Source organism: Musa acuminata, chromosome BXJ1-2 (genome assembly GCF_036884655.1).
Source record: "Musa acuminata AAA Group cultivar baxijiao chromosome BXJ1-2, Cavendish_Baxijiao_AAA, whole genome shotgun sequence".
In the NCBI taxonomy this organism is placed as follows: domain Eukaryota; kingdom Viridiplantae; phylum Streptophyta; class Magnoliopsida; order Zingiberales; family Musaceae; genus Musa; species Musa acuminata.
The window spans coordinates 25,208,927-25,233,333 of record NC_088328.1 but is presented as its reverse complement, the minus strand read 5'-3'; the positions used below and the strand labels follow the sequence as shown (position 1 = coordinate 25,233,333).

The 24,407-nt window shown below is 36.7% G+C and overlaps 1 protein-coding gene across 4 annotated transcripts in view; it reads right to left on the bottom strand.

The window, feature by feature from the left end:
* LOC135604403 (uncharacterized) overlaps positions 1 to 23,636 on the bottom strand; it is a 29,610-nt gene extending 5,974 nt beyond the window's left edge. Inside the window, exons 1-15 of one of the 4 annotated variants that reach the window (XM_065094370.1) lie at positions 23,078 to 23,633; positions 19,537 to 19,942; positions 19,374 to 19,445; positions 19,195 to 19,257; positions 16,575 to 16,787; positions 13,990 to 14,176; positions 13,598 to 13,896; positions 8,851 to 9,597; positions 7,065 to 7,346; positions 6,259 to 6,414; positions 3,498 to 3,895; positions 2,654 to 3,116; positions 2,220 to 2,573; positions 396 to 1,182; positions 249 to 307 (exon numbers count right to left, since the gene is read on the bottom strand). In XM_065094370.1, coding sequence (XP_064950442.1) covers positions 249 to 307; positions 396 to 1,182; positions 2,220 to 2,573; positions 2,654 to 3,116; positions 3,498 to 3,895; positions 6,259 to 6,414; positions 7,065 to 7,346; positions 8,851 to 9,597; positions 13,598 to 13,896; positions 13,990 to 14,176; positions 16,575 to 16,787; positions 19,195 to 19,257; positions 19,374 to 19,445; positions 19,537 to 19,942; positions 23,078 to 23,451 — 4,860 coding nt within the window. In that variant the 5' untranslated portion in view covers positions 23,452 to 23,633. Of the gene's footprint in view, positions 1 to 248; positions 308 to 395; positions 1,183 to 2,219; positions 2,574 to 2,653; positions 3,117 to 3,497; positions 3,896 to 6,258; positions 6,415 to 7,064; positions 7,347 to 8,850; positions 9,598 to 13,597; positions 14,177 to 16,574; positions 16,788 to 19,194; positions 19,258 to 19,373; positions 19,446 to 19,536; positions 19,943 to 23,077 lie in introns of all 4 variants that reach the window. The other 3 variants (XM_065094371.1, XM_065094369.1, XM_065094368.1) reach the window with 3 other exon arrangements.
* Positions 23,637 to 24,407: the final 771 nt, after the last annotated feature.

The following is a 24,407-nucleotide window of genomic DNA, read 5'->3' as shown; positions in this document are numbered from 1 at the left end:
AGGAATTATACTATGTTCATCTAGGAATTATCTAGTATAATTCCTAGATAAAATCACCAATATCTCAAAATTTCATGAGTGAAAAAAGTTCATAAACATCAAAATATGGAAAAAAATTCACTTTCACAATATCAAACGCCTTGTATCTGAAATATGTTGAATAGTAAACAAATTCTGCAAGTAAGAATGCATATTTCGAGACTAGCGGCAAACTATACCCATAATTGAAATGTTGAAAATGAATATACCTTGATTATTAATTGAAATAATTCCATAGTGTCCACGACAACTTCTGTGAATTGCTCCCCTATAAAAAATAAAACAGAAAAATGCATTAGGCTATGCCTTAGATTCTCATTGCATTCTGGTGCATGTGCAAGGGAGACAAAATATACCTTGAATGTCCATGGCTTCAGATAATTCTTTCATGTTCAATCCTTGTTCACCAGCTTGACAAACAGCAGAATGAACAGATTTAAAAAACTCAGGTGAAAAGGTAGTTGCTTTGTTCCCATCAAGCTGTACCGCAGACAAACATTCAGCATAGTTGGCTATGGCATCCCAAGGCACTTCATCAACAACTGCTGTTACACTTCCATAATTCTGACACATTAGATTGCCACGCAAGCCTGCACCAATTTCTTCAGATGAGAGTCCTTGACTGTTCTTGTCATATGAAGAAGAACACTTGAGGTTTTCCTTCATGAGGTTTGAAAATGTGTCAGCTGAAATAATTTTACGTTTTAAAACAACTCTAATGCCTGGGAATCCTTTTTCTCGACGAGAACAATAATCATTGTCGATTACCATTTCAAACTTGGGCTTCTTAATCTTTTTCAAATTCCCTAACTTAGTTTCAGCACATTTTCGTTTTAGACTATTTGAATTATTAATCTTATCATGTTCCACTGGTTCATCAGTCTCTCCAATCCCTTCCTTTGGCATGCATGGTGAAATAGAGAATTCTCCTGATGAAACAAGAGCGAATAGGTGGCAAATTTCCCCACATTGTAAATCTTGAGTCAGACTTACTCTATTATCTATTAAATCTTTTTCTTGCTTGCTAAGCCAACTAGAAAATTCAACAGCCCTCTTCCCTGAATCAATTGGAAAGGGAGAAGAAGATAAATGATGCCAGAACATTTTTGAAAGGACAAATGGTCGGCTACCATGCCCAACTACCTGTCAACAGGCCAACAGAACTTGTAAGAAAAGATGGAATAGAACAATATCAATAACAAATATGCACAAATTCATCAAAATTAAATGTAATCGGTTAGTTTGCCATCCTAGTGCCATGACATTATTTGTAAACTTTCACACACATTAGACTAGTTGCAACTACTTGGCTTGCACTTGGGTACTTCTTAGTTCTTACTAAAACTACCGTGGAATTTTGGGACATTACTGGAAGGAATAAAAAACAGCATAGTATCACAATTACCTCATGACAGAAATTAGTACATCTAGTTAAAGGTTCACTAATACCAGTGTTTAAACCTATAAGACCAGTAGGGTACAGATACTCTGGACAATACACCGGCTTATATTGCAAGATATCAAGGAATAAAATAATTTAACAATTAAAAATGAACAATACTGCATTGACATTGAGCTACATGTTGGATTCCGATATTCATTGGACCAATAAACACCAGCCGGTGTATGTACCAATTTGAGCAATATCTAAAACCTTGCTCCAAAACTGATAACTTCACTAATATATGACATTTCTGGCTGGTATGCGTTGCTTTGATTAGACACAGCATGGACAGAAAACACTGATGCAGCATACCTAGGCACATGTTCAAGCACAAGCCAGCAAGCACAATTCGGCACATCATAGCGAGACATCATCCTATACAAACATTTTTTTGATAAAGGACCTTCAATGCATTGGTAAGAATGAGGAGATTCTGAGTCGTGTAGATTGGTAATGCACGAGAGAAAACCACCCTCATTTTTGTCATTTTGTTACACAATATTGTTCATTTTCCAAACACAAAACTATTCAGATATCCTAGTTATGGTCTTTTTTCCCTTTGCAATAATTTAAACAAAACATGTATAATCTTCATCAATTAGTAGAATTGAGATGCATAAGCACAAAATGATTTAAGAGGTTCAAGCAGACACAAATTTTGCCTATCATAATAGTAATGTCAGTTCAAATATTGCAAGTTAGCTCAAAATTTTATAAATATGAAGGCAATACTTACCATGAAGTTCTTTTCTTTGAGATAATTAAATGCTGCAAATATGTCATGCTCTGAATAAAGCTGTAGAGTTGCTACTAAAGAGCTTTGCACTTCAGTTGTTGCAGTTGTACTAAGAAAGACAAGCTTAAGGAGCTCGACAGCGTTGGCAACTGCTAATGATTCATACACCTTCCTTTTCATGAAAATGTATCGACTATTCCAAATTTTCACAAGATTCCTGCGAGAATGATGGGACCTCAGCCTGCTTGGCCTCGTGGAAAGAACATTCACTTTTTTGTGTCTCAAAATTCGCTTCTGAGATTCATTTCCGCCACATTCTGAAATGATATTTTGGTCCTTCAATGCAGGCTGAGACTAAAAAAGTAAGTTTACTAGTCAGTTAAAAGCTTTGCTTCAAAAACTATGTTTAAAGCCAAATATCATTAATAACATACAAATTCCTGGATATCTGAAGTTTTGCCATCAATCGGAGGAATATCTGGCCACTCTTTTCCTTGTCTGGTTCCTAGTCTCTTAGCATACTGAAATGTTGCTGATCGTTTGCACCGAAGAACTTCATCAACAGCAATCCTTACATCTGGATCTTCAAAGTTGTCCCAGAAATATTGCTGGCAATTCAACTCAGAAATACTTTCATCATGGGTAAGAGACAAATTTTGAGTAGTAACAGGTTCCTTCATTATGCGTATTTTTTCCAGGTATGTAGCATACCGTTCCCCAAGGAGATTACACAATCTCATTATTGATCTTCTGATATGAATATTAGCATTCAAGACAGCCATTCTTCTAGCACAAGTTGAAGGAAGTGCTGGAAGATCAGAAAGTGAGGTCCAATCAACTCGATAAAATCTTGCCCCAAGCATTGCACGATGTCTTGCATACTGCATCACTAGCCGTCTGTAGAAGCAACATGCCAACAAGAAAAGCATAACGGCTTGTAATTAAAACAAAACCCATCAAGCATTCAGAAAATAAAAATATATATTTATTAGAAATATTTTAAATACAGGTTCAACACTGATTTCAACAGCCTGTCAGATTGATGCAATACTGAGACGTCAAACAGTACACTGACATACACCACCTGGTATCACTAGAAAAAGCAGTGTACTGAGCCATGCCAGTACCAACTTGTATGGTCTGTCGCCAATATTTGGCCAGACCATTAAAAATATCAATCTCAATTTATATTGCCCCGACAAGCATTTTAAGCTATGCTAAAACAAAATACAAATAAAGATTTAGCAGATCCTACCTATAACAAGTTGACTAATATACCTGTCCAATGTATCAGTCCAGAAGAACCGTTTAGCACGCATGGGTTTTTGCCTTGGAAATGCACAATTGATAAAAGCACTATTTCTACCATCTTCCACATGCATATCAGAATTGCTAGCATGCTTAATGTTATCATGATCTCCTGTAGGAAGTAAGTTTGTTTCCGTGCTTTGATCATCAACACCAATTGAGTGGCATATCTTTGGTTTACCAGTTCTTAAGGATTCATTCTGTTCAAGATCATATTTTGGAGACCCATCTTTAGAAGATCTCTTCCTCTTGCTATTAAATGGTCTACAATTATCTCCATCAATACGGTTGTCCTGCTCACTGGACTTTGAGCTGCTAGAATACCTGTAAAGACGGTATTGCCGCTTGTCGTATGAAACACGAAGTACCTACGAAAAATGAAGTTCTATATGAATTAAAATCTAGACAAACAATTTCATGATCAGCTGGTGTATAGAAGTGCCAACATGGTTAAGAACCAAACAATTGCCCTATAAAATGCAGGTCAAACCAATAATCTCATATTCGCCATATGCCTTGTGAAGCAACTTGAGAAATAAAATAACCCAACTCATGGTTTTTTCCGAAACTGTATATTACAGCTAAAATGATGAATGACAAGGTATCTTCAGAAAGAATGAGCCTTGGTCAATGATGAATGTAGTAACCTGTATCATAAATGTAAATCCTAATGCTAACCAAGCTAGTAAGTAGATCACTTGGGACCAGTTTGCTTCAAGTTGGAAGCTCACAGTAGAGCACCTCGATAGATGAGACTCTCACTCATGCAAGATCTATGGAGAATCAATATATGTAACTTACCCCATGACAAGAGGTTTTGTTTCCATGACTAAAACACTAGACATTCAAATTGCAAAAGAGCAACCTAACAAAACACCAATGCTCAAGAGTCTGGAATCTGGATATACTTGATAATCTTAGTTAGCTTCATTAAAAAACAAGGCCTGAGAGTCTCGATATAATTAATCACCTTGGTTAACATCAAGAAAATTTTAATATGGAAAAATAAGATAGATTTCTTTATCCTCACCCAAAGAAAAAGAAACAAATCCATATGCACAACGCATTTTAGAAGATGCTTTGCTGGATTGTTGACCCATTTGATCCAAATTGGAATGGCCACCTGATCCAAAAACAACTGAATTTTCTTTTCAAAGGATTGTATATATTTGGCTTTTGATCCCACCTAACCATCCTATCTAATTTCCAGCCAGTCTTGAGAGTCCAGCAAATTTCCATTCAATCAAGCCAACTTTTTGTATTAAATCCAACTTCCAGCAAATTTCCCCAATCGCTCTTCCCTCTGTTCCCCTCTTCCCTGGTCACTGCTGCCCTCCTACCATCCTACAATCCTTGGTCTTCCCTCATTTTTGATGTGTCAAATTTAGAGTATTTGGAATTGTTTCTTTGGATGTTTTTATGCTTGAGTTTTGGATTTTTTTCAGTGAAATTTCTAGAGGTTACGTTTTCTACCCAATCAATAGTAATCGGTTTGGAATTTGGTTTTACAAGAATTTGACATGCATGCAATGAGTGTTTATTACTTATTGTTAATTGGGTGGAAAAAGCTTTTAGTGGAAATAGCATTTAGTGGAAATAGCATTTGAGCATTCCCACATAAAGTGGGTCTGTGTATTAGTTTGTATGAATTCATTGGACACCTGATGTTGTTCCAACAGCATTAGGAGGTACTGGACATGCACAAGATACAAGTTTGTGCATGACTGCATGTAAAGTTGCACATCATTGTGCACTGGATCAGTTGAGAACAGCAGCTGCCTGCCATAGTGAACAGTAGCTGCCTGCTCTAGTGAACAGCAGCTGCCTTCTTTGCTGTAGTGAATCAGTAAAATGTCGATTATTATTGCTATTGCTGTAGTGAAATTTGCACATCTTATTTTATTGTCATGTCAGTTATTGGATATGGACAATGTAGTTTGATACTTTAAATGAATCAAAGTTTGATGTGTTATTTTAGTTTTAGTTTATTTTTATTAATCATGATATATAATTTTTAAATTATAACATTCGGGAGTGTCACGTTTTGCTCAGGTGAGCACCTAGCGCCTCGGGCATTTTGGGACCGTGGTGCATAACAGTTTTGACTACACTAAAATGTACATAATTTGGTATAATTATCTTGTATATATAACAATGTAACTCATGTTTTGATTGAAAATTTTGTTTTAATGATTGTCTTAATCCGTAAATAAACTTTTATCAGTTTTGTAAGATAAGTTTCCTGCTTGTTCAGACAAGCAACTAACACTAGATGTTAAAGGATCTTAGTGCCTTATACCACCTAATACAGTTAGCAACATGGGAATAAACACCAAGATTCATATCCTAACCAAGATATACAAGTCCAACTAAAATTGAATAAGGATTACAAATAAAACTTTTTGTGTCACGACTTCTAGGTAAAGACAAAAAAATAATGATAAGCAGGTTTTATATTTCTCCATCATACTGTCCCATATACTCATGAGCAATAATCTCTAAATCATATTAAGAAACATTTACCATCATCCATAGAGCCTGTTTGTAGCATAAAAATGAAATGCCCTATGTAGCAACAATGCAGAAATAGCAGCCCTTGAAAATTAAGAAAAATAATTTTTCAAATTTTTTTAATGTGCATTTATAACTTAACAGTAACATAATCACCATTTCCATCCATCAATTATAAGATTTAGATGACAAATTAAATGAAGCTGAAATAAATGCTGACCTGTTCGACTGTAAGGTCTAACTCCCTAGCAATCCTTATACAATCTTTAAACGATATTTTTTTCCTTGGGTCAGCATTGTTCACACGCTTCAAAAGCTCTATTCTTTGTTCAGTGTTCATCACTCGAACTGAAGTCCATGAACGAGTGTGAAAAACCTAACAAACCACATAATCATTACTTCAAACTGTTGAAAAAAATCGTGCAGTAAATTTAGAAAATTGGAAGAGTTAAGATTGTGAATTGCAATTATAATGGATCATGTCCAATATATTTTAACAGTGTGTATAAATACAAGATTGTGAACTGCAATTATAATGGATCATGTCCAATATATTTTCAGAGTGTATAGGTACAAGAAGGGAATTTCTATAGCACGATCATCATTTTCTACTATGCATACTTAAATGTACTCAAGGAAGATGATTTAAGTCCTAGAGGAATGTTACTATACATATTGTCCTCCCCCATGGTGTAGGGTTGGACACGTAACAGGGATGTCAAACTGTTGTTATGTCTGTAATTAAAAAATATATAGCAAACAAGTATTTCATGATGCACATGGAAGTATAACATGACATTTCAAGTGTATGCATTAAAATAAATTGTTTAATAGGTAACAAGTAGCAGAATGCAGAACCAATTGATTTTGAGTTTCAAGCATTTAAAACAACATTTTCATTCTGAATGTGACATTTTTAATTTTGGGCACCATCTTTATGCTCATAACTAATCAGTAAGTTCCTGCAAAGTAATGAAGGATATTTACACCAAAAAAAGCAGAAAATGAGTTTAGAAGAAAATATACATCGCAAACAGAAGAACCAGGAAATGCACATGAAGCCGCTACTTGATCAGCTGCTGCATAGCAATACTCCAATGTTTCCCAATATACATCAACGGCCTCTGGCTTTAAAAGAAGAAAATCATGTCGGATTCTAGGACGAAGGTCAACCTTGAAATGTGAAGGCGTTATTGTTCGTGTCATTGGTTCTTCAATATATGGTTTCAGTTCCATGGCATATGTAAGAACAGCATGTGATAGCCCATTGTCATCTTCAGCAGTTCCTTCTTTCACTACTCGTATCAACTAGAAATATGTGAACAAACCATGTTAGCCTTCACCTATATCTGCTTCAATAATATTATAAAAAAGTAAAAATAACTAAAGAAACTAGTTGCCCAGCATCCTTTGGAATTTGGCAACTCTTGAAAGGCTAAAAGGTATTTCTGCAGCTAGGTGAGAATGAGAGTATATATGGTGTCATAAACTGCAAGAAAAGAAGTTTCGCACAAGCAAGAAACAGATTTGACTGCAGAAGTCTTTGAAAATGTCCTTTTTAATAATTCAGCTGAAAAAATTTGTAATAACCATATACCTGAGGTCCAATCAAATCAAACACTACGGTAAATCTCATATAACATGGAAGCACACAAGAAATGAAGCCAAACAGCAAGGCAAAGAATTCATACACCCTGGGTTACACACCATTGAACTGGTAAAGTGTTTCTATACATAATGGATGGTGGATACAGAAACAGTTAAGAAAAGCTACTATATATAACAAAAGACAGAATAGTACTCTGAGTTCTCCATTGGTCATTGATTAGTGTATCCGACAAAGCAAAGCATGTGATAGGCAAATATAAAAGATATAAGATAAGAGAAAAGATTATAAAAAAAGAATGCACAGACAGAAGTAACCATGGTCAAAGAAATAACCATTCATCAAATATGATAAACTGCAACTGTTGTGTGGTAATTTATTTAAATACCTACAAACAAATCATAAACAAATGAAAGAAATTGCAACAAAAGAACCTTTCTTAGAGGACTCATAATGCTACATAATAAAAAAAATAGGACCTCTACAACTCACCAAACACAGTTCCTAACAACTATAGTATTCCCAATGGAACAGATCATAACATACCATGCAGAGAGACGTTGTTAGCATGAGTCATATGTCAAACCATACCAGAGGTACTGACATATGACTAAGCCATTTTTGGTTTATGCCAATCAATGGGGGAGCATGCAGACCAGCACAAAACATGAGATATTAGAACTGCATCAGTATGTCCCTGTGCCATGATCTGGCAATCTCTGCACCTAAACAGTATCCCCATGCCATGAACTGGAAATCTCTGCTCCTAAAAGCCACACACGTTTCTTAACTCATATAATACCTAGAATAAAACTAGAACAATATTCAAATTAAGACTCTAGAAACACAACAAAATAAGGACTATTAACAACGACACAAGGACATATTTCAACCAAATGTTACCTGGACCCTAGTTGTGAATCAATCCTAACTTGAACAAGTCTTATGTTGCATCAAATAGGAGTTTACTACCATTTGTGTCAGATTTCAGGAAAAGAGGTGTGAGAAATCATAATTTTCTAAATTCTAAGCACCAAAACATTATGTAATGGATAACATAAATTTCTGCATACAAATTAAGCACTGGGAATAAATTAACAAGTCCTTGTTGGTGTTTCAAAGTAGAGAATTAAGCACAACTTATCAAGCAAACTAAAAAATTCAGGTTATATCTGTCTCCTGTAGTCCTAGGAACAAGATAATTACCTTCATTCGAACCAGAATATTAATTATATTTGAGAGTCGACATGTCGCTCTAGAGTCAAACAAGCTCTTGTACTCAGAAATAGATACATCAGAGAGCCTTAAGCCAAGTTTACAACGCTCGACCATATTTTCAATCTCCTTTGGAGAACCTACAACTTGCAAGAACAGTTCAAGCGGCATTGTTTTTATAGCTTCATCAAGTGCAAATAATTGGCATGTGCTGGGACTCTTCAGGTCATAGTTGCATTGATTAGAATTAACAGCACCATGCCAACTAGGCAAATTGCTGACATAACTCCACAGAAATCTATGCAAAAGCCTGGCGCGGACCATCCTAGCAGATGCAAAACCATTAGCACGCATAGCCTCAAGCAGAACAGGTTTGTCATCCACATGCTTTGATGTCATTCCCAAACTTGTTAAATTGTGCACAGGTTGTCCAGTCCTTGATCGAGCTGATGCTTGTCCACGAATTCGACCATCAAACTCTCTCTGTCTTCTGTAGATTTTGTCTAAAAGTTCTGGTGACAAGTTGTCGACAGAAGGATGCAAAATCACATCAGTTATGCGATGGCGATTAAAATTTGTCACCACAGGGAAGCTAACCTGGATACATTTGCATAAGCCCTCCTTTTGCAGCTTATTCAGTGTACTAGTTAAAGTTCTCCTGCCCATTTTTGTGTTCTTACCCTTCTCGAGTTCCTCTAGCCACCTATAGAGCTCAGCTGTCAAAATAAACTCCTCTTTCTGCAGGGATGAAGAGTAAGCATGTTAAAGAATACTGCCTACAACCATAATTTAGGAAACAAATTATCTTTATGATGTAGCAGAGATTAGACATGTTTTCTCATGTTATTCTTATAATTTTAGAAAAATATGACAAATAAATTATTAAAAAAGAAATGTGCAACAAGGGCATTCTAAATGTTGAGTGGCAATCTATACATGTGCATGATACCACATAATAGGACCCTGAACTTGGATTTTGTTTGAAGCAACTATAGAGTATAGACTCAATTTCTTGTAGCAAAGACATAAAATGAAATGGCATTATTAAGCAAGAATGTTGACCTGCCATCAGTGTAACAAAATTCACCAAGCAAATTCAACCTTTAATTTTTTATTTATTTATTTATAATATGTTGCACTATTTTTCTAAATGAATAACAATATGTTAGCACTAATTATTTTATTTGTAGAAAATATGTTTTCCTTCAACCAATTCTATCTTTTCTTCTTATCCTGCAAAAATAAAATAGATACTGCACTATCTATTACTTTATTTAATGCTGCAACGCCCAGTTGTCCCTTCACCCTTGATCAATAACTATTGCCAAAGATACTCTTCCTCACAATCAAGCTTACAAGAGAGTTCAGTTGATGCCAAACATACATGGATCCAGTGCTAAACGGTTAATATTTATTGTAATTAACAAAATGAGGAAACTGTAGTTGTGCTTTCCAGAAGTATCCCCTGTCTAGATGGCATCTAGTTAATGTTTATTGTACTTATCAAAATGGGTAAGTGTATTTGTGCTTTTCAGAAGTATCCTGTCTATATATATTGCATCTATGTTAGTCACTCATGTCCAGAACAACTCCAGATGGAACCCATCATAAGGCTGCAAAAGGGTTTCACAGCCAGTAAGAGACGGTGTCCATATTGATGTGCAATGCTTGTGAATCAATGGAGGTCTCAATAAATGAGCAAAAATCCACATCTGCAATCTCAAGTGGCAATGGGTCCAGGGAAATGGCCACTCTTAATTTGTGTTGAAGCCTCAATTGTTCAGCCCATTAGTTTGCCAAACCCCACACTGCCGGGAGCCCTTGACACTAGGCTTTCCTTTTTTCTTCTGCTATATAATAAGAAAGAGTGGCAATATGGTGAAACATGTCTATGCCACTGCTACAGCACACTTTCACATGCCTAGAATTAATGCAATTAAAGTTCTTAGAACCTGCATTTTAGCAAGTAATTAAATGCAAAACAAGATGTGGATCTCATCCAATTACGTGAAAAAATGATAAGATACCCAGGGTTTGTCAAAGATCTGATGCTAATCTATATAGTGAGCCATTACCATCACATACTGATGGACTCCCACAAGGGTGATCAAAATTTGCTATTAAAGTGAAAAAGAATAACTATTACTGTCAGGTAGGCCTTGTACAAGCATTGGTCAAGCATATACCCTAAAAAATATAATGACATTTAACAATCCTCATTCTGTACTATGGTCACACTTGCAACTAAGATAAGTACATATTTACAGAGCAGAACCCTAGACCGCTCCTGTGATGAGCCCACCTTGACTGGCCCAAGACAAGGGCCTTTTGGTTGAATTATCTATTTTTTATGTATTTCACCATATATTAAGTTCTTATTTAAGGTCAATTTTAGACTCATATATCAGGTTATATTCTTATATATAAATCCTATTCTGGTCACAGATAGATTTTAGACTTTGGAGTATTCCTGAACCATTAAAAGTTGCATTTAGAGAATTTTAGACATATCCTTCAATATGATTTCAGTTTTCCTAAACAGGAAACTTCTCTCCCTAGTTCTGTTGGCTGGTTTATTGTGTATATGGCATATTGTAAGTCTTCTCTCTTGATATTGGTTGTTTCATTATTACAACAGATCTATAAATTCTCTCTCTTTTATCCTTGGTTGAAAGTTTCATCCAATTACAGGATACCTTGATAGGGACACGTCTTATCAAAATGTGATGTATTTCTAAAGGAAGCACAACTCAAGAACCTTCGTGTCCTTACAGAGCATGTAATAAATTTGGTGACATATACAACATAAATGAATGTACGGATGAAGAAAATTCATTGTAAAATGAATAGAAGCCAAGATGAAAATAGGATCCCTGTATAGTAGATATGAAATTAATATGATAACCCTAAACTCCATCTTCTCCAATGTTATAAGCTTATCAAAGCATACAGCAGGCTTGTAGCAGATGTCACTGGGCTGTAAGGTATTTTGAACACAAAGAGGACAACTAATAAATCATCAAAATTTATCTATTAGAAAATCATATTGTATACTGAGCAGAGAACCAAACACCCAATGTTCATATATAGTTTACAACAATTTTTTAAGTAAAGTGGTCAACTGGTCATGATATACAATATCAAATATCCAATAATATGATCATCCACAATTGTAATATGATTTTACCCACAATTATCATCATAAAAAAAATGAGAACTATGAAACCAGTGCCTATACATTTTGTGGGAACAATAGCAAAAAATAATAAATGTGCATTAAATAATAATGATCTCAATCAACATATTCTCAAATGATGAATTTAAACTTAGAGAAAAAGTGTGATTAAACATCGTTAATGTGGACAGGTCAAAATCTATTAGACCAGAGGATTTAACTTAAATTAAACAGTTTTCATTAGTTAACATGGACATCGATCAAAAGGGCATATAGGCCCATTGCTTAATAGCCAACAACTGGCTAGATGCAGCATATATAAGGAGACTACAACTGCAGTTTACAAAGAACAATATGACAGCATGGTGAAAATGCAACTAAATATAGTACCAAGTTGAAGTTCCTAAAAGATATCAAGGTTAATGTATAATATCATCTCGTATAGGTCAAGGTACCCCTTTAAAAGATGGCGGGATGAAAACCTAGCAGTGGACCAGTGATATGTCCGCAAAATAGAAAACAAAGATGTTATTTCCACCAGCAAGACCATTATTTATAAGTGACATGCACTGAAGCAGGTGGCACATACCCTTATGAGCTAAGAACCCTTTGTTTCACCAAAAGTGGATGTGTCAACTGTCAAGTAGACTTCAATTGGCTTGACTTAAATTTCAAGAAGTTAGCAACACTTTAAAGTGTGTACTTATTGCACTGATGTGATTTTGTGATGGTACCTAAAAAATTTTACAAATATGAAGTTAATCTAACATAACTCAGACCAGCTAGGCTTATCCTCGTGCTTGCTTGACCACCTTGAGGTGTTCGACAGAAGCCTAAACTCGATCAGTTTTACAACATTAAATTTGCTAGTTATATACTTAATAACTCCAAACTAATATAGTCCAAACTTGTCAAACCAAACTGACCTTAAATTTTCTTCCCTACCAATGCCACAACAAACAACAAAAGCTCTATTGAATTTCAAAGCCAAGAACTTGACTTTGGAAAAAACAATCACCTTTAAGTAACTTAAGCTCAAATGAACTTTTATGATAACATATTCCAAGACCATTTTAAACCTTGTCTCATGGTAGAACATGGTCTCTAAAACACAATAGTTACTACCAAATACCCCTATGAACTCATTATACCTATTATACACCACAGAGCTCCTTTCATAAAGTTACATGCAGGAAGATAGGATTCCCATATTTCAAGCCTTTCCAATACTTTTTTTAGTTTTTGCATCTGAATACCATCATCTCATGCATCTCGTCATGGATTATAACATATCCCCATTATTTCCATGAATAAATCATGCATACACAACAGCGGTTCAATGTTTGTCACCATAAAGGGTATTTACTTGAAGAACAATTCTGAGCAAAATAGAATTATATTTTTACTCTGATAAATAAGAAAAGGAAAAATAAGATTAAGTTGGATGATCATAAGTAAGTTTAAACTGACTGGTAATTTAATTATGCTAAACACAAATATAGGCATCAAGAGGGAACTCAAAAGAAATTAAATAAAAAATGATGGAGAATGATAATTTATAACCTTCAGCTTCTTTACTATTCTTTCTTCCCTCCTAGTTCTATTTGAAGTCGACAATCGGTGATGCCGTTTCACAGCTTTAACTTCGGGTGAAACCGATGAAACAAAACGGCTTTCTTCCCATTGGCAAGCATTCTGTTTCAGCATTATCTCCACAATTGCAGGTTTTGAATCATAAGATACACTTGGAAGTTCAGTGGCATTATTTTGCTGGTCCCCTCTGCATTTGATCTCTTGTGCATCTCGATCATGTTCAGGAGGCATGCCAGAAGGTGCCAATCCAACTGCACAATCTGTTTTCTCTATGGATGAAAGCTCACCAGTGGAGCACGAATTTATCGACTGGAGCTCGAGCAATGTTAAATTTTTTGATTGAAACAAAAGCTCATTTGTACCTTGAAGTGCTTCATGCTTGCCAGGAAAAGTGTTGATTGCATGATGTGGGTAATTTCTGAATGTCCACATTCGATAAAGTGGCGTTTTCTCATGAATTTCAGCCTGCCAACACATCCTAAACCTCTCACGCATTGAACTAATCCGGCTGTATAGCTTTTTAGGGGTGAACCCAAGTCGTCTGCAAACCTGATTGCAAGTCACAACATTTAATAAAAACACAATTCTCTTGAATAATAAAATAAATAGAATTGAGAAGCTTGCATTAAAGAACTAATTGCTCTATTCTTAAAGAAGACAAAATGACCATTACCTATCCTATCTCAATACTGGTGAGTCAGGATAAATGAATAGATCAAAATTGACTTCTCAATTAAGTAATGAACTATCTATTGTGTAAATTAATACAACTTCAGCCATAATATAGGAAATTAACAGTGTAGCAAACTCCACAGAAATTTACTTGCAGGGACAAGTCAAAGCATGAAATTTTGCACAAGCTGATCACACAATAACCAAGATATAATGTCCACAAATTAGAGTTTGTAAAAACTAAAAAGACCATGATCAGAAACATGGGCATCAAGTAGATACAGTGATGTGATTACAGAAATGCATGACACAGCATAAAAGTAGTAAGGTAGGAACTAAACATCAAAACATAAAAAAATATAGATAACTTGTCAGTAATCATATGGTTGCACCAAATGTTTGAGTCCTTATTTGCACAAGTCATGAATGAACCTAACAACCAAATTCATTTCTCAAGATGATGTTTCTATTATAAGATGGCATCCCATGTTTCTTGTTTGAAGACCAGTCTAAAGGAGAAGGTATATTCTTTTATTTAATTTTTAAATCATTTTAGAGACTTAGAACAGTCTTCTACATATATTATAAGTTGCAGCAAGAAAACATTTTCTACATTTCTAATTACTTATCCATATTCTTAAGAAAGGACGGGCTTGATTAAAGATTCCAAACAAGGATAAAAATCTGAGCCTGATTGGAGGATCCATTACCACAAGGAAGCTTAATTATCATCAAAGAAAAGGAAGACTATCAACCAAACATCTTATCAAAAAGAGAGTGTATTTGTCAAAACAAATTTGAAAAATATATACCCCCAAAAAAAGAAAGAAGAAATGATTAATATTCCTTGATTTATAGAATGCATTTTTCTTGATCATATAATTTCCATATTTTTGTAGTCTTCTTTTTTTCGCATACTGTGTGTGCATAAGAAGAAAGGGGATGTAACCAATAACCCAATAATGTCCATGTGTGATATGAAGCCACATCTGTAGGAATGGTTTTTTAAGCCAAAGCAAGTCTAGTACTTATCCTTCGTTGGTGTGATAATATCGTTTACGCATGAGGCATGTCTAATAAAACGATAGGATCCCTAAGCATGATGCCTAGGAACCAGAGCAAATGTGATATCATCCTCACTCCCTCTATATTTTATCATTTATTTTTCACTATTATTATCTCTCTATTCTCTCTCATTTCCTTTCCCTATTCTTAAATCCAAAATTCTTGTCTTCATTTGTTTGTCATGTGTCATATTTAACATATGAGCATCTATCCAAAATTAGGTTTGGCATCATAACAATTTTTCTACTAATAGACCCAAACCTTCATTTGTTGCTTCTGCATTCTGTCATGTCCTCCAACATGTCTCTTTCAGTGTCCCCAAATGACCTAGTAGCCCTCCTCACTTTGCCTACCTAATTGGTCGAACCATAGACCGAATTAGGCACTGGTAGAGTAGGCATAAGACGCTTTTCTGATCCAGAAAAAGGCTCTTCAAGTCTCTTCCCAATTAGCAAGGAGACAAGGAGGACCATAGTTCAAAAGTCGATACTGAACCCTATACTTGTTGTTGGCCAGATCCGTACTAGCCTATCAGAATATCATGACACAATACACCAGCATTTCGTTCAGCACCATGAAGGAGGGAGAAAGAGGAGGACAAAAAGAGGAGGAGGAGGAGGACAAGGAGATCCAGTGTAGGGGGACGAGGATAAGGAGAGCTGAATAGCAGGTGGAAGATGCGGAGGAGAAGAGGAGGAGAAATAGAACAGAAGAGGAGCAGGAGAAGAGAAGAGAAGAGAAGTACCAGAGGGTCAGCGGGCGAGCCGATAGCCAAAGGTGACACGAGGTGAGACGAGAGAGAGAGAGAGAGAGAGAGAGAGAGATGAGATTAGTGCACTGCAAGACTTTTTTCTGTGGAAGTGCATTAAAAAATCCTAAGCCCCACTGACCTTGAAAAACAATACAAGACTTTTGTCCACATGACGATTCAAGCCTGAACCGATAAACTCAGCCAAGTATGTCTTAATCCAGGCAAAATTTAAAACCATATTGGGAACCATTGCTAGCCGCAAAGTTCCTGAATTACATTTATTCATTTGGATAGCCCAAAAGGACTATAATCCTCAACATACAAGGAAGTGACTCAGATTGAGTAAACAGTACATGAGGCCAACAAAAGTAGTATAACCAGAACTCATGAAATTATAGTAGAAAACTAGAATAAAGTTGGAAAGGTAAGAGAAAAGGCCTGCAGATTGTTGATGAGTACCTCAGAAATCGTTAATCCTTTTTGTCCTTCGGAATCAACCATATCATATATGCGATGCTCTAAAGGAAGCTCAACAAACTGATCAGTAATATGACCCCTTTTTCCAATTTTTATCAAATTTTCATTATCAAAGTTATCATGTGAATGCATTCCTTTTTTGGGCTGGAAATCTCTCGAATCAAATTTCTTTAGTAACCTTAAACAACTGACAACCTGCAATAAATGAAAGAAAACCACAAGAGTCTGCGTTCATGACAACTTAAAGCATCCAATAAACTGAAAGCATAAAAAGATAAATTATTGCAGGAACTTTGACAGAAGAAAAATATTTCATGATGCAAAAAATGAGATATGAGCTACAAAATGGAGCACTGATGGTTTTAGAAGTTAGCAAAAAGATTTTATCCTGTGTCCTTTACAACTTCTCCTGAACTTCTTTGCCAACACAAGTTTAAGCTCTTTCTCTTCCAGGAGTGTTTCAGACCATTGATAATTACAGATTTAAAACTGCTGCAATAATCACAAATTTCATTGGACTTCTTCCACAATCATAATTGTGCAGTTCAATAATCCAACCATTAAAACATATGATACTTCCAACCAAGAACAAAAATCTTGATCCAACAACATACCACACTGCCAGCAAAAGAGAGAGTGAAACGACGAGGAGGCAGTGAAGGAAAAAAGAGATGGAAGACGGAGGAGGAACAACACCATGCAGCAAAGTAGATACCATGACATGAACAAGTAATGGAGGAGGGACAGCAGTGGTGCCGGAAAGGATGATGCAATGCAGCAGTCCAACGGAGAGGAGAAGAAACATGGCAATGAAGAGGTGTAATTGCCACCAATTGCAGACCAAACAGGTGTACTTGCAACCAATTCACCATTGCACCTGTAAGAATCGGACTGTACAAACCGGTATGGTCAGTTGATAAAACCTTGCTTTCAAGTTTCAGCCCTTTTTTTTTTCATAAGTTCAGGTTCATGCATGAATTTAAGGTAACCATGTAAAAGTTCAAAAACAAAAATGTGAGAATTTATATCTAAACACTTCTAAAGATCCTCACATGTTACCCGACCCATTAAGTACTACATATGCCTAGACATGCCCCACAGGCCCACACCATGTATCGTGCAGATGTGGTACCCAGCAGACCAGCACTATAAAAATCCTGCTAGTTTACTCTTCCCTCATTCCCTTAAAATTTGAAGAAAAAGAAAACTAACTTTAGAGATCACATGTCTGCATGAACTCTTCCTTTTGTGTCAAGGCCTGTAATTCAAAAAAGATGTTTGCTTCTAAGTTCTGGATATTATGATCTCTTAGTTGAAAGTTATGCTCCATTAACTTTTGGTACATTGTGAACCAACATAAATTTAATATATACCAGCATGCAGCAAGAATGCAAACAATCAAAATTTTGGAATCCCATCAGCACAACCATTTTCACAAGGAACAAAATGAAAACATCTCATAAAGAGTAGAACAGCTCATTAAATGTGAAAAATTGTGGGCAAGGTTTAAAATTATGGTTCAGTGCTGATACTGGTCGGCAACTAGATGGGTATGGTTTCCTTAGAAGTACAAGCAGAAGAACAACAGCAGAAATTCCAACAGTAAATGATTTATAATAGAAGTTTCATCTGTGCGTGCATAAGAGAAATCTAATAGCGGAAGAAACACGAGAATGTCAGCATAAGGTAAAGGATAAGATGTTGTGACTCTCTAATTATTGATAAACATATGAGAAATACAAGCAAAGTTGCATTGACAGAGTCCCCAACAAAAATTATTCAGAAAAGAAGGTTGATCTGTGTGCAATAAGAGATATCCAATAGCATAAGAGAGCGCAAGAATGCCAGCATACAGCATTAAAGGCAATAAAGTGTTGCAATTAGTCAAAGGTATATCCAGTTAGGGCTATTTATAGATTATCTCCTACAGTTAGCTATGTTTAGTATCACGGTTCCTACCATTTAAAAAGTTATATTAGCATCCCTATACTTACGAAAGTGAAACATTTAACCTCGTTTCTCCTCACACCGTCGATTCTACTAACGGAAGAAACCGCACATGTTGTCATGTGCAAAAATGATGCTAAAAAAAGGATAAAAGGTCATTTCGATCCTCATAGTCCAAAGATATTAATTTCATAGAAGGGTCACTTATGTGAAAGCTTAGCTATCCTCTCGGATGACCTACCCAACGACTGTTGGTGGTGATTCTCATCTCCTGAAGTGTCTCATTTCTCCTACTTCGCTATCCTCCCAAACGGCCTACCCAACCACGGTATCGATGGCAATCCTCATCTCTTGCACTGTCTCATTTCTCCTACTTTGCTATCGTACCCAACGCTTTCGGCTTCACGCAAGACCGGTGGCTCTCTGCCAATGGTGAGGATCAAAATTATTTTTTTATCTCTTTTTTAGCACCATTTTTGCACGTGACAACACATGTGGTATCTTCGGTCAGTAAAGTCAACAGCGTAGGAGAAACGGGGTTGAATGTTTCACTTAATTATAAGAATATCAATGTAACTTTTTAAAGTGTAGGGACCAGGCTGCTAAACATAACTAACCACAGGGGGTAATCTGTAATTACAATTCTTACACTTACCCTCTTGTTCACCTCTGCTTGAAATTCTTCCACAAGATGAGCATCCTTCAGCCTTTGCAAGATCTGTAAATGCATATTATAACAATATCACCAAAATAAAAGTGAAATCTGTTAGAGATCTAAAAGAACTATACCCATATCGAACTCAAATAATTGGTCTAGCTCAGTAAACAGCTTACATTTCTCCATGCTCTATGGCCAGTGGTCTTTCTATAGCCAAGAGACATTTTAATATCTGATACAACTGAAACCTGAAAAGAAAAACAACCATAAATAATCAGCAATATGTTAAGTTACATTATTTGAACACATCAATGTACATATGTGCAAACATAGGTTGACCTTCCCACTTGCTTCTTCAAGTTTATCACAAATAGCTTTCATTTCAGGTAGGTAATCTTTTATTGAAACATCATCCTTGGCAAAATCACCAGAAATTTCATCACCATTTACAGAAATCCCATCAACGGTCATGCCTTCTAATATGTCTGCCCTTGTAATCTCAAATCTCTGTTGTGAATTTAAATTTAAGTTTTTTGCATAACGGTGTAAATGTAGTAAATTGGTAGACACAACAGAATTATTTTTTGCTGCATTCTCCCATTCAGTTCCTGAATCTTTTGCCCTTACAATGGTTGATTGTCGCACAATCAGATGCTGGGATTCAAGGTGTTTCACTATGTAAAACAAATTATTTCCCTTGATGCGAAATTCTTTACCAAGTTCACTCTGAGTGACTCCATTAGTTCTGCAAACATATAAGATGTATTTCAGAGATTTTTTTTAAAAAAAAATTTAAGCACATATATAGTGGGAAGATTTTATTTTTGTGATTGCCGATAGAAATACTGATGCATAGTTTCAAAAGAAAACAAAACATAAAAGAACATATAGGGAGATTCAAGAGTTTTGCAACAAGCAATAAAACCTTGGTTCCATCACAGAAGCAAGTAGAAGAAACCAATGACCACAGTACCATGCCGACCAGTGGTATTGGTCCATGGGCAGACCGACATACGAGTCAATACTGGCGTATGACATGTCAATATACTGGTACATACCAGTTTTCAGAAAAAGGTTGAAAAATGATCGAAAATTCATAAAAATTCTTTTCTAGATTTTTATCCTAATTTAATGATAATTTTATTGTATTTGATTAAGAAAATAGTGTACATAAGGCATATTTATAAATGCATAAGGCTGGCGTGATTAACCCTAAAAACCCTCAATTTGGTCCTAAATGTAAGACAATAGATACCTTCAAATAAATTCCACTAGATATTGAGTTCCAACCCCTCTTTTATCCAAATCAACATTTTGATTACCACTAATCACCAATTAGGAACTTCAATCACAAGCAAGTGTGAGAAATAATGAGAAAGAAAGTGAGTGAAAGAGGGGGAGAGGTGAGAATTTAAAGACCAAAAGACGCCCCAGTGGTCAATTTGACTGTTGGGGCCAAACTTAAGCCGACATGGGTTGGTATTGGTCAAATTCCAACTGAAACTGACCCATAACGGCCAATACAGCTGATACAGCATGAGTTTCGACCGTATCAGCCGAAACATTACCCATACCAATCATTACCTAACCCTTTTCTGCATACTGCCCAAAATGGCATACCGGTCAGTCACAGACCAGTATGTACTGCACGTTTCGTACCGTTTCAAGCAGTACATCAAACCTTGAAAGAAACTACATATTCATTCACTAAAAACAGAGGTTCTACTTGGTTTTAGTTATAATAATTCTCAACGAAAAGCTTAGGTTATTTCTTAAAAATAGTGTGAAATCCTGTAAATTTAGGTGAGATTTGCATACGGATGCCTCTACAACGAACCTCTTCTATCCTAAAAGAACATTACTCAAAACCCAATGGAGTCAGGTTTGGATGATTTGAGCAACATCATTCATGTAAAAACCATTAAACAAACTCCAATTACATGAAAGTGGCAGGTCGAAGGAAAAAAAAAATTTCCATGTAAGACTCAAGATTTAAATACTAGCTAAAAACATCCCGAAAATTAATAACTTCTCTGGTCGCTGGCTATGCAAGTGGTCTTCAGTTACAGATGTGTGTGTTAAGTTATTGATTACAGAGAAGAAAATATAAACATCATATACTTTAAGCAACAATAGAACGCAAAGATCTCAGAGAGTCATAATGACAATGATCCTTGTCAATCATGTTATAAAGCAAAAGGCCACAGCAATATGTAGCATCCACTTAACAGCTACAAAATCAACTTTAAGGTCAGTTAGTCAGAAAGGTATATGATGAAATAGTTGCAACAGTTTTCCTGTTCCCATAACATAAGAGTTGGGTAAGAGTATCATGGCAAACTGCGTCATGCTGGTGCTGGCTATTTAATACTATGATCAAGTCAATTTTCAGACTGTTCCCATCAATACATGGGCATGCCATCACCAACAGTTCGTGCTGGCAACCCACAGACACCCTTGTGCTGTCAATAACTTATCCAGAAACCAGTTTTCGATCCAACCATATAACAGAATCTGGAATCAGGTTCAAGAAAGTTTAGCATGTGAAAAAAAAAGGTTTTGAACAGAAAAACCTCCAGCTACAAATTATTAACCCTTGGACGACCATCCAGGTTTTCTTCTCCCTCCTCATTTCACCCACTTCCCATATCAAAAATTTATCTAACTGGCCTTGACCTGAGCATCGAAGGGACCAAATCGTGAACACCCCGACAGTGGACTTCTTTTTAAGATGAGGGCACGAGATCTGCCTCAGCTCTGAGGGCCATCATCATCGACTCTCTCCCTTTCCCCTTTTGTGAAGTGCTCATCGTGGATGGCTTCTATTGACTCCGGAACGAGGCCAAATCGGGTTGTCTCTGTAATTCAGATTGACGACCGGTCATGGGACCAACATATGGTGGTGGCAACATTGTTTTGAAAGCCGTGATATAGACAAGTAAAGGAAAGAGAGAGAACCTCAGTTCCATCTATTGCAAGCAACTGTGCATCCAAGTCAATTCTGAAAGCCACTTTTGATCTGAGTCGTTTAGCCTAAACCACACCTAAAGGATATGCTAGATGAAGAAAACAGACATTTTGAACTTGAATCCATGACTTGATGGAACAGCCATGAAATTTAGAATATAGGTGGCAATATTTTTAGCTTAGTATTTGTTTCAGCGTGAAAAATGTACGTCATCCACAGAAAGAGCCTAGAGTAAGTTGACATTTCTTGGGAGGTTGCTACAAAAAACCATAATAGTCTGCTACAGAACTGGGGCACAAGGATACTGCACGTCTATCTATTCAAGCACCAAGAACATATGCTCAAACTCCAATATAGAAAATTACTTCCATTAAAAATCAGTTTTTTAAAGTTTTGATAAAAGATTAACTGAGACTAGCATCTCCAAGAATTGCTATTTTCTTCAATGCTTTCACTTCAATTTCATGAAGATCTCTGACCAGTTCAAAGCTTCTGGTTGCACTATATAAGACATAAGCATGACATGCTACAAAAGATTTTTTAAGGAAAAAAGGAAACTTTACTGATTAATAGTGAAAACGAGTGCAACCATAAAATGAAAGATTCAATAGCAGTTAGAATACTCCTCGAGCCAGAATATAATCAGCAACGACTTTTTGTTCATAGATCACAGGGGCAAACCTCAGCAGAAGCAAGTCACCCCTCGTTTTCACATGAAACCATAACTTCAGCATAGATAATCGGACTCGTCAAAATAATACGCTTACAACTAAAAACCAAGTTAAATGCAACATCATAATTTAAATGCTTCGAGTAACGAAGCAAACAATTATTTAGCTCGATTCTACAGGAAAAAAAATGAAAAGAACTGGCATGTATTAGAATCAGACTAAAAGATGGTGACCATTGAACCTGGCAGCGGCCAACCGCTCGAGAGCAGCCCTCTGAATCTGAGAAATATCCGAAGAGGAAGCTTTGAGATCATAAATCCCCAGGAAACTATCCCTAAGATGGTCCTCCGCGACGATCCTCACCCCAATCCGCTGCGCCTCCTCCAAGGACTGGATGGACGGGTCTTGGGAGCCGAGAGGCGAACCATGGGCTTCGAATCGGAGCCCTGGGTGGGCGAGGAGACGAATCCATATAACCTTGTAAACGGCGTCGCAAGGGGGAAGACCGGCGCCGGAAAGGGCACCGCGGAGGCTCGGCCAGAGATCGGCGACATGGATTCCGGCAGCCGCCCGCGCGCAGACCTCTTCAATCGCCACTAAGACGATGCAATCCATGGGTGGATGGCATGAGAGACTATGGCTTTCAGGAGACGGGAAGAGCGAGGGAAATTTAGGGTTTCCTGTGTACGGCTGCTCGAACGATGGTATCCGTTGAAGACGACTCCGTAAGGACCGAGGCCTGTTTTGTGGGAAAACGCCGTTCAGATTGGCTGAATCACACAGACCCCCACAAGCCACGTTACTCAGGTAGCACTTCTTGGTCGATTCGGTCAGCCTTTGGAGTGGTGTTCCATTTTCCGCTCTTTGGAGGCCATCGGCAACAGATGAGACCGCCTCTAAGTCTCCGGTAGATGAAAGAGATGCCCCGTGATCCAACGGTCCTCGTGGCTTGCATCCCTGGTGAAAGATTATTATCCGACGTTTGAGGGGTCTTATTACAATATATGTTGTGTTAGGAGGTGGTACTTTTGGTGTATCGTGTAACGGGGTGTTGCATTATGTTGCACGTGGACGCCATCGTCCGATGTCTCTTCAACGGCCAACGTTGCCCGGGTCGGTTCCCTCGATGAATCTGATCCGTCCATTGTCTCCTGGTGTAGCCCAGGTCGTTCCCTCTATGAATATTAGCCGTCCATCTTTCATCCGACGATACTTTCCCTATCTAGATGCGGTTTCCAAGCTACGTGCTTTTATATTTCTGATGTCCGGCCTGAGACATTTGGATTGGTTGATACAAGTCTACGTTTAGAGGTCCTTCCTTCGTTTGTGTATTGTCGTCTCATGTGATCGTCATGGGGAAATGATTAAATTTTCTTTAAAAAAACGCATGGAAGTCGATCTTATATAGTTAATTTCAACCCAACTAAAATTTAGGTATGCTTTCTTGCGGAGAGATTTCGTAATCTACGTATGAGTTCAATCTGATACGATCCGAAATCAAAAGCATAAGAATGATAATAAGGGTGTTTTTCGAGATGGCTACAAGGAAAAAGTGTTAAGCTTCCGATGCA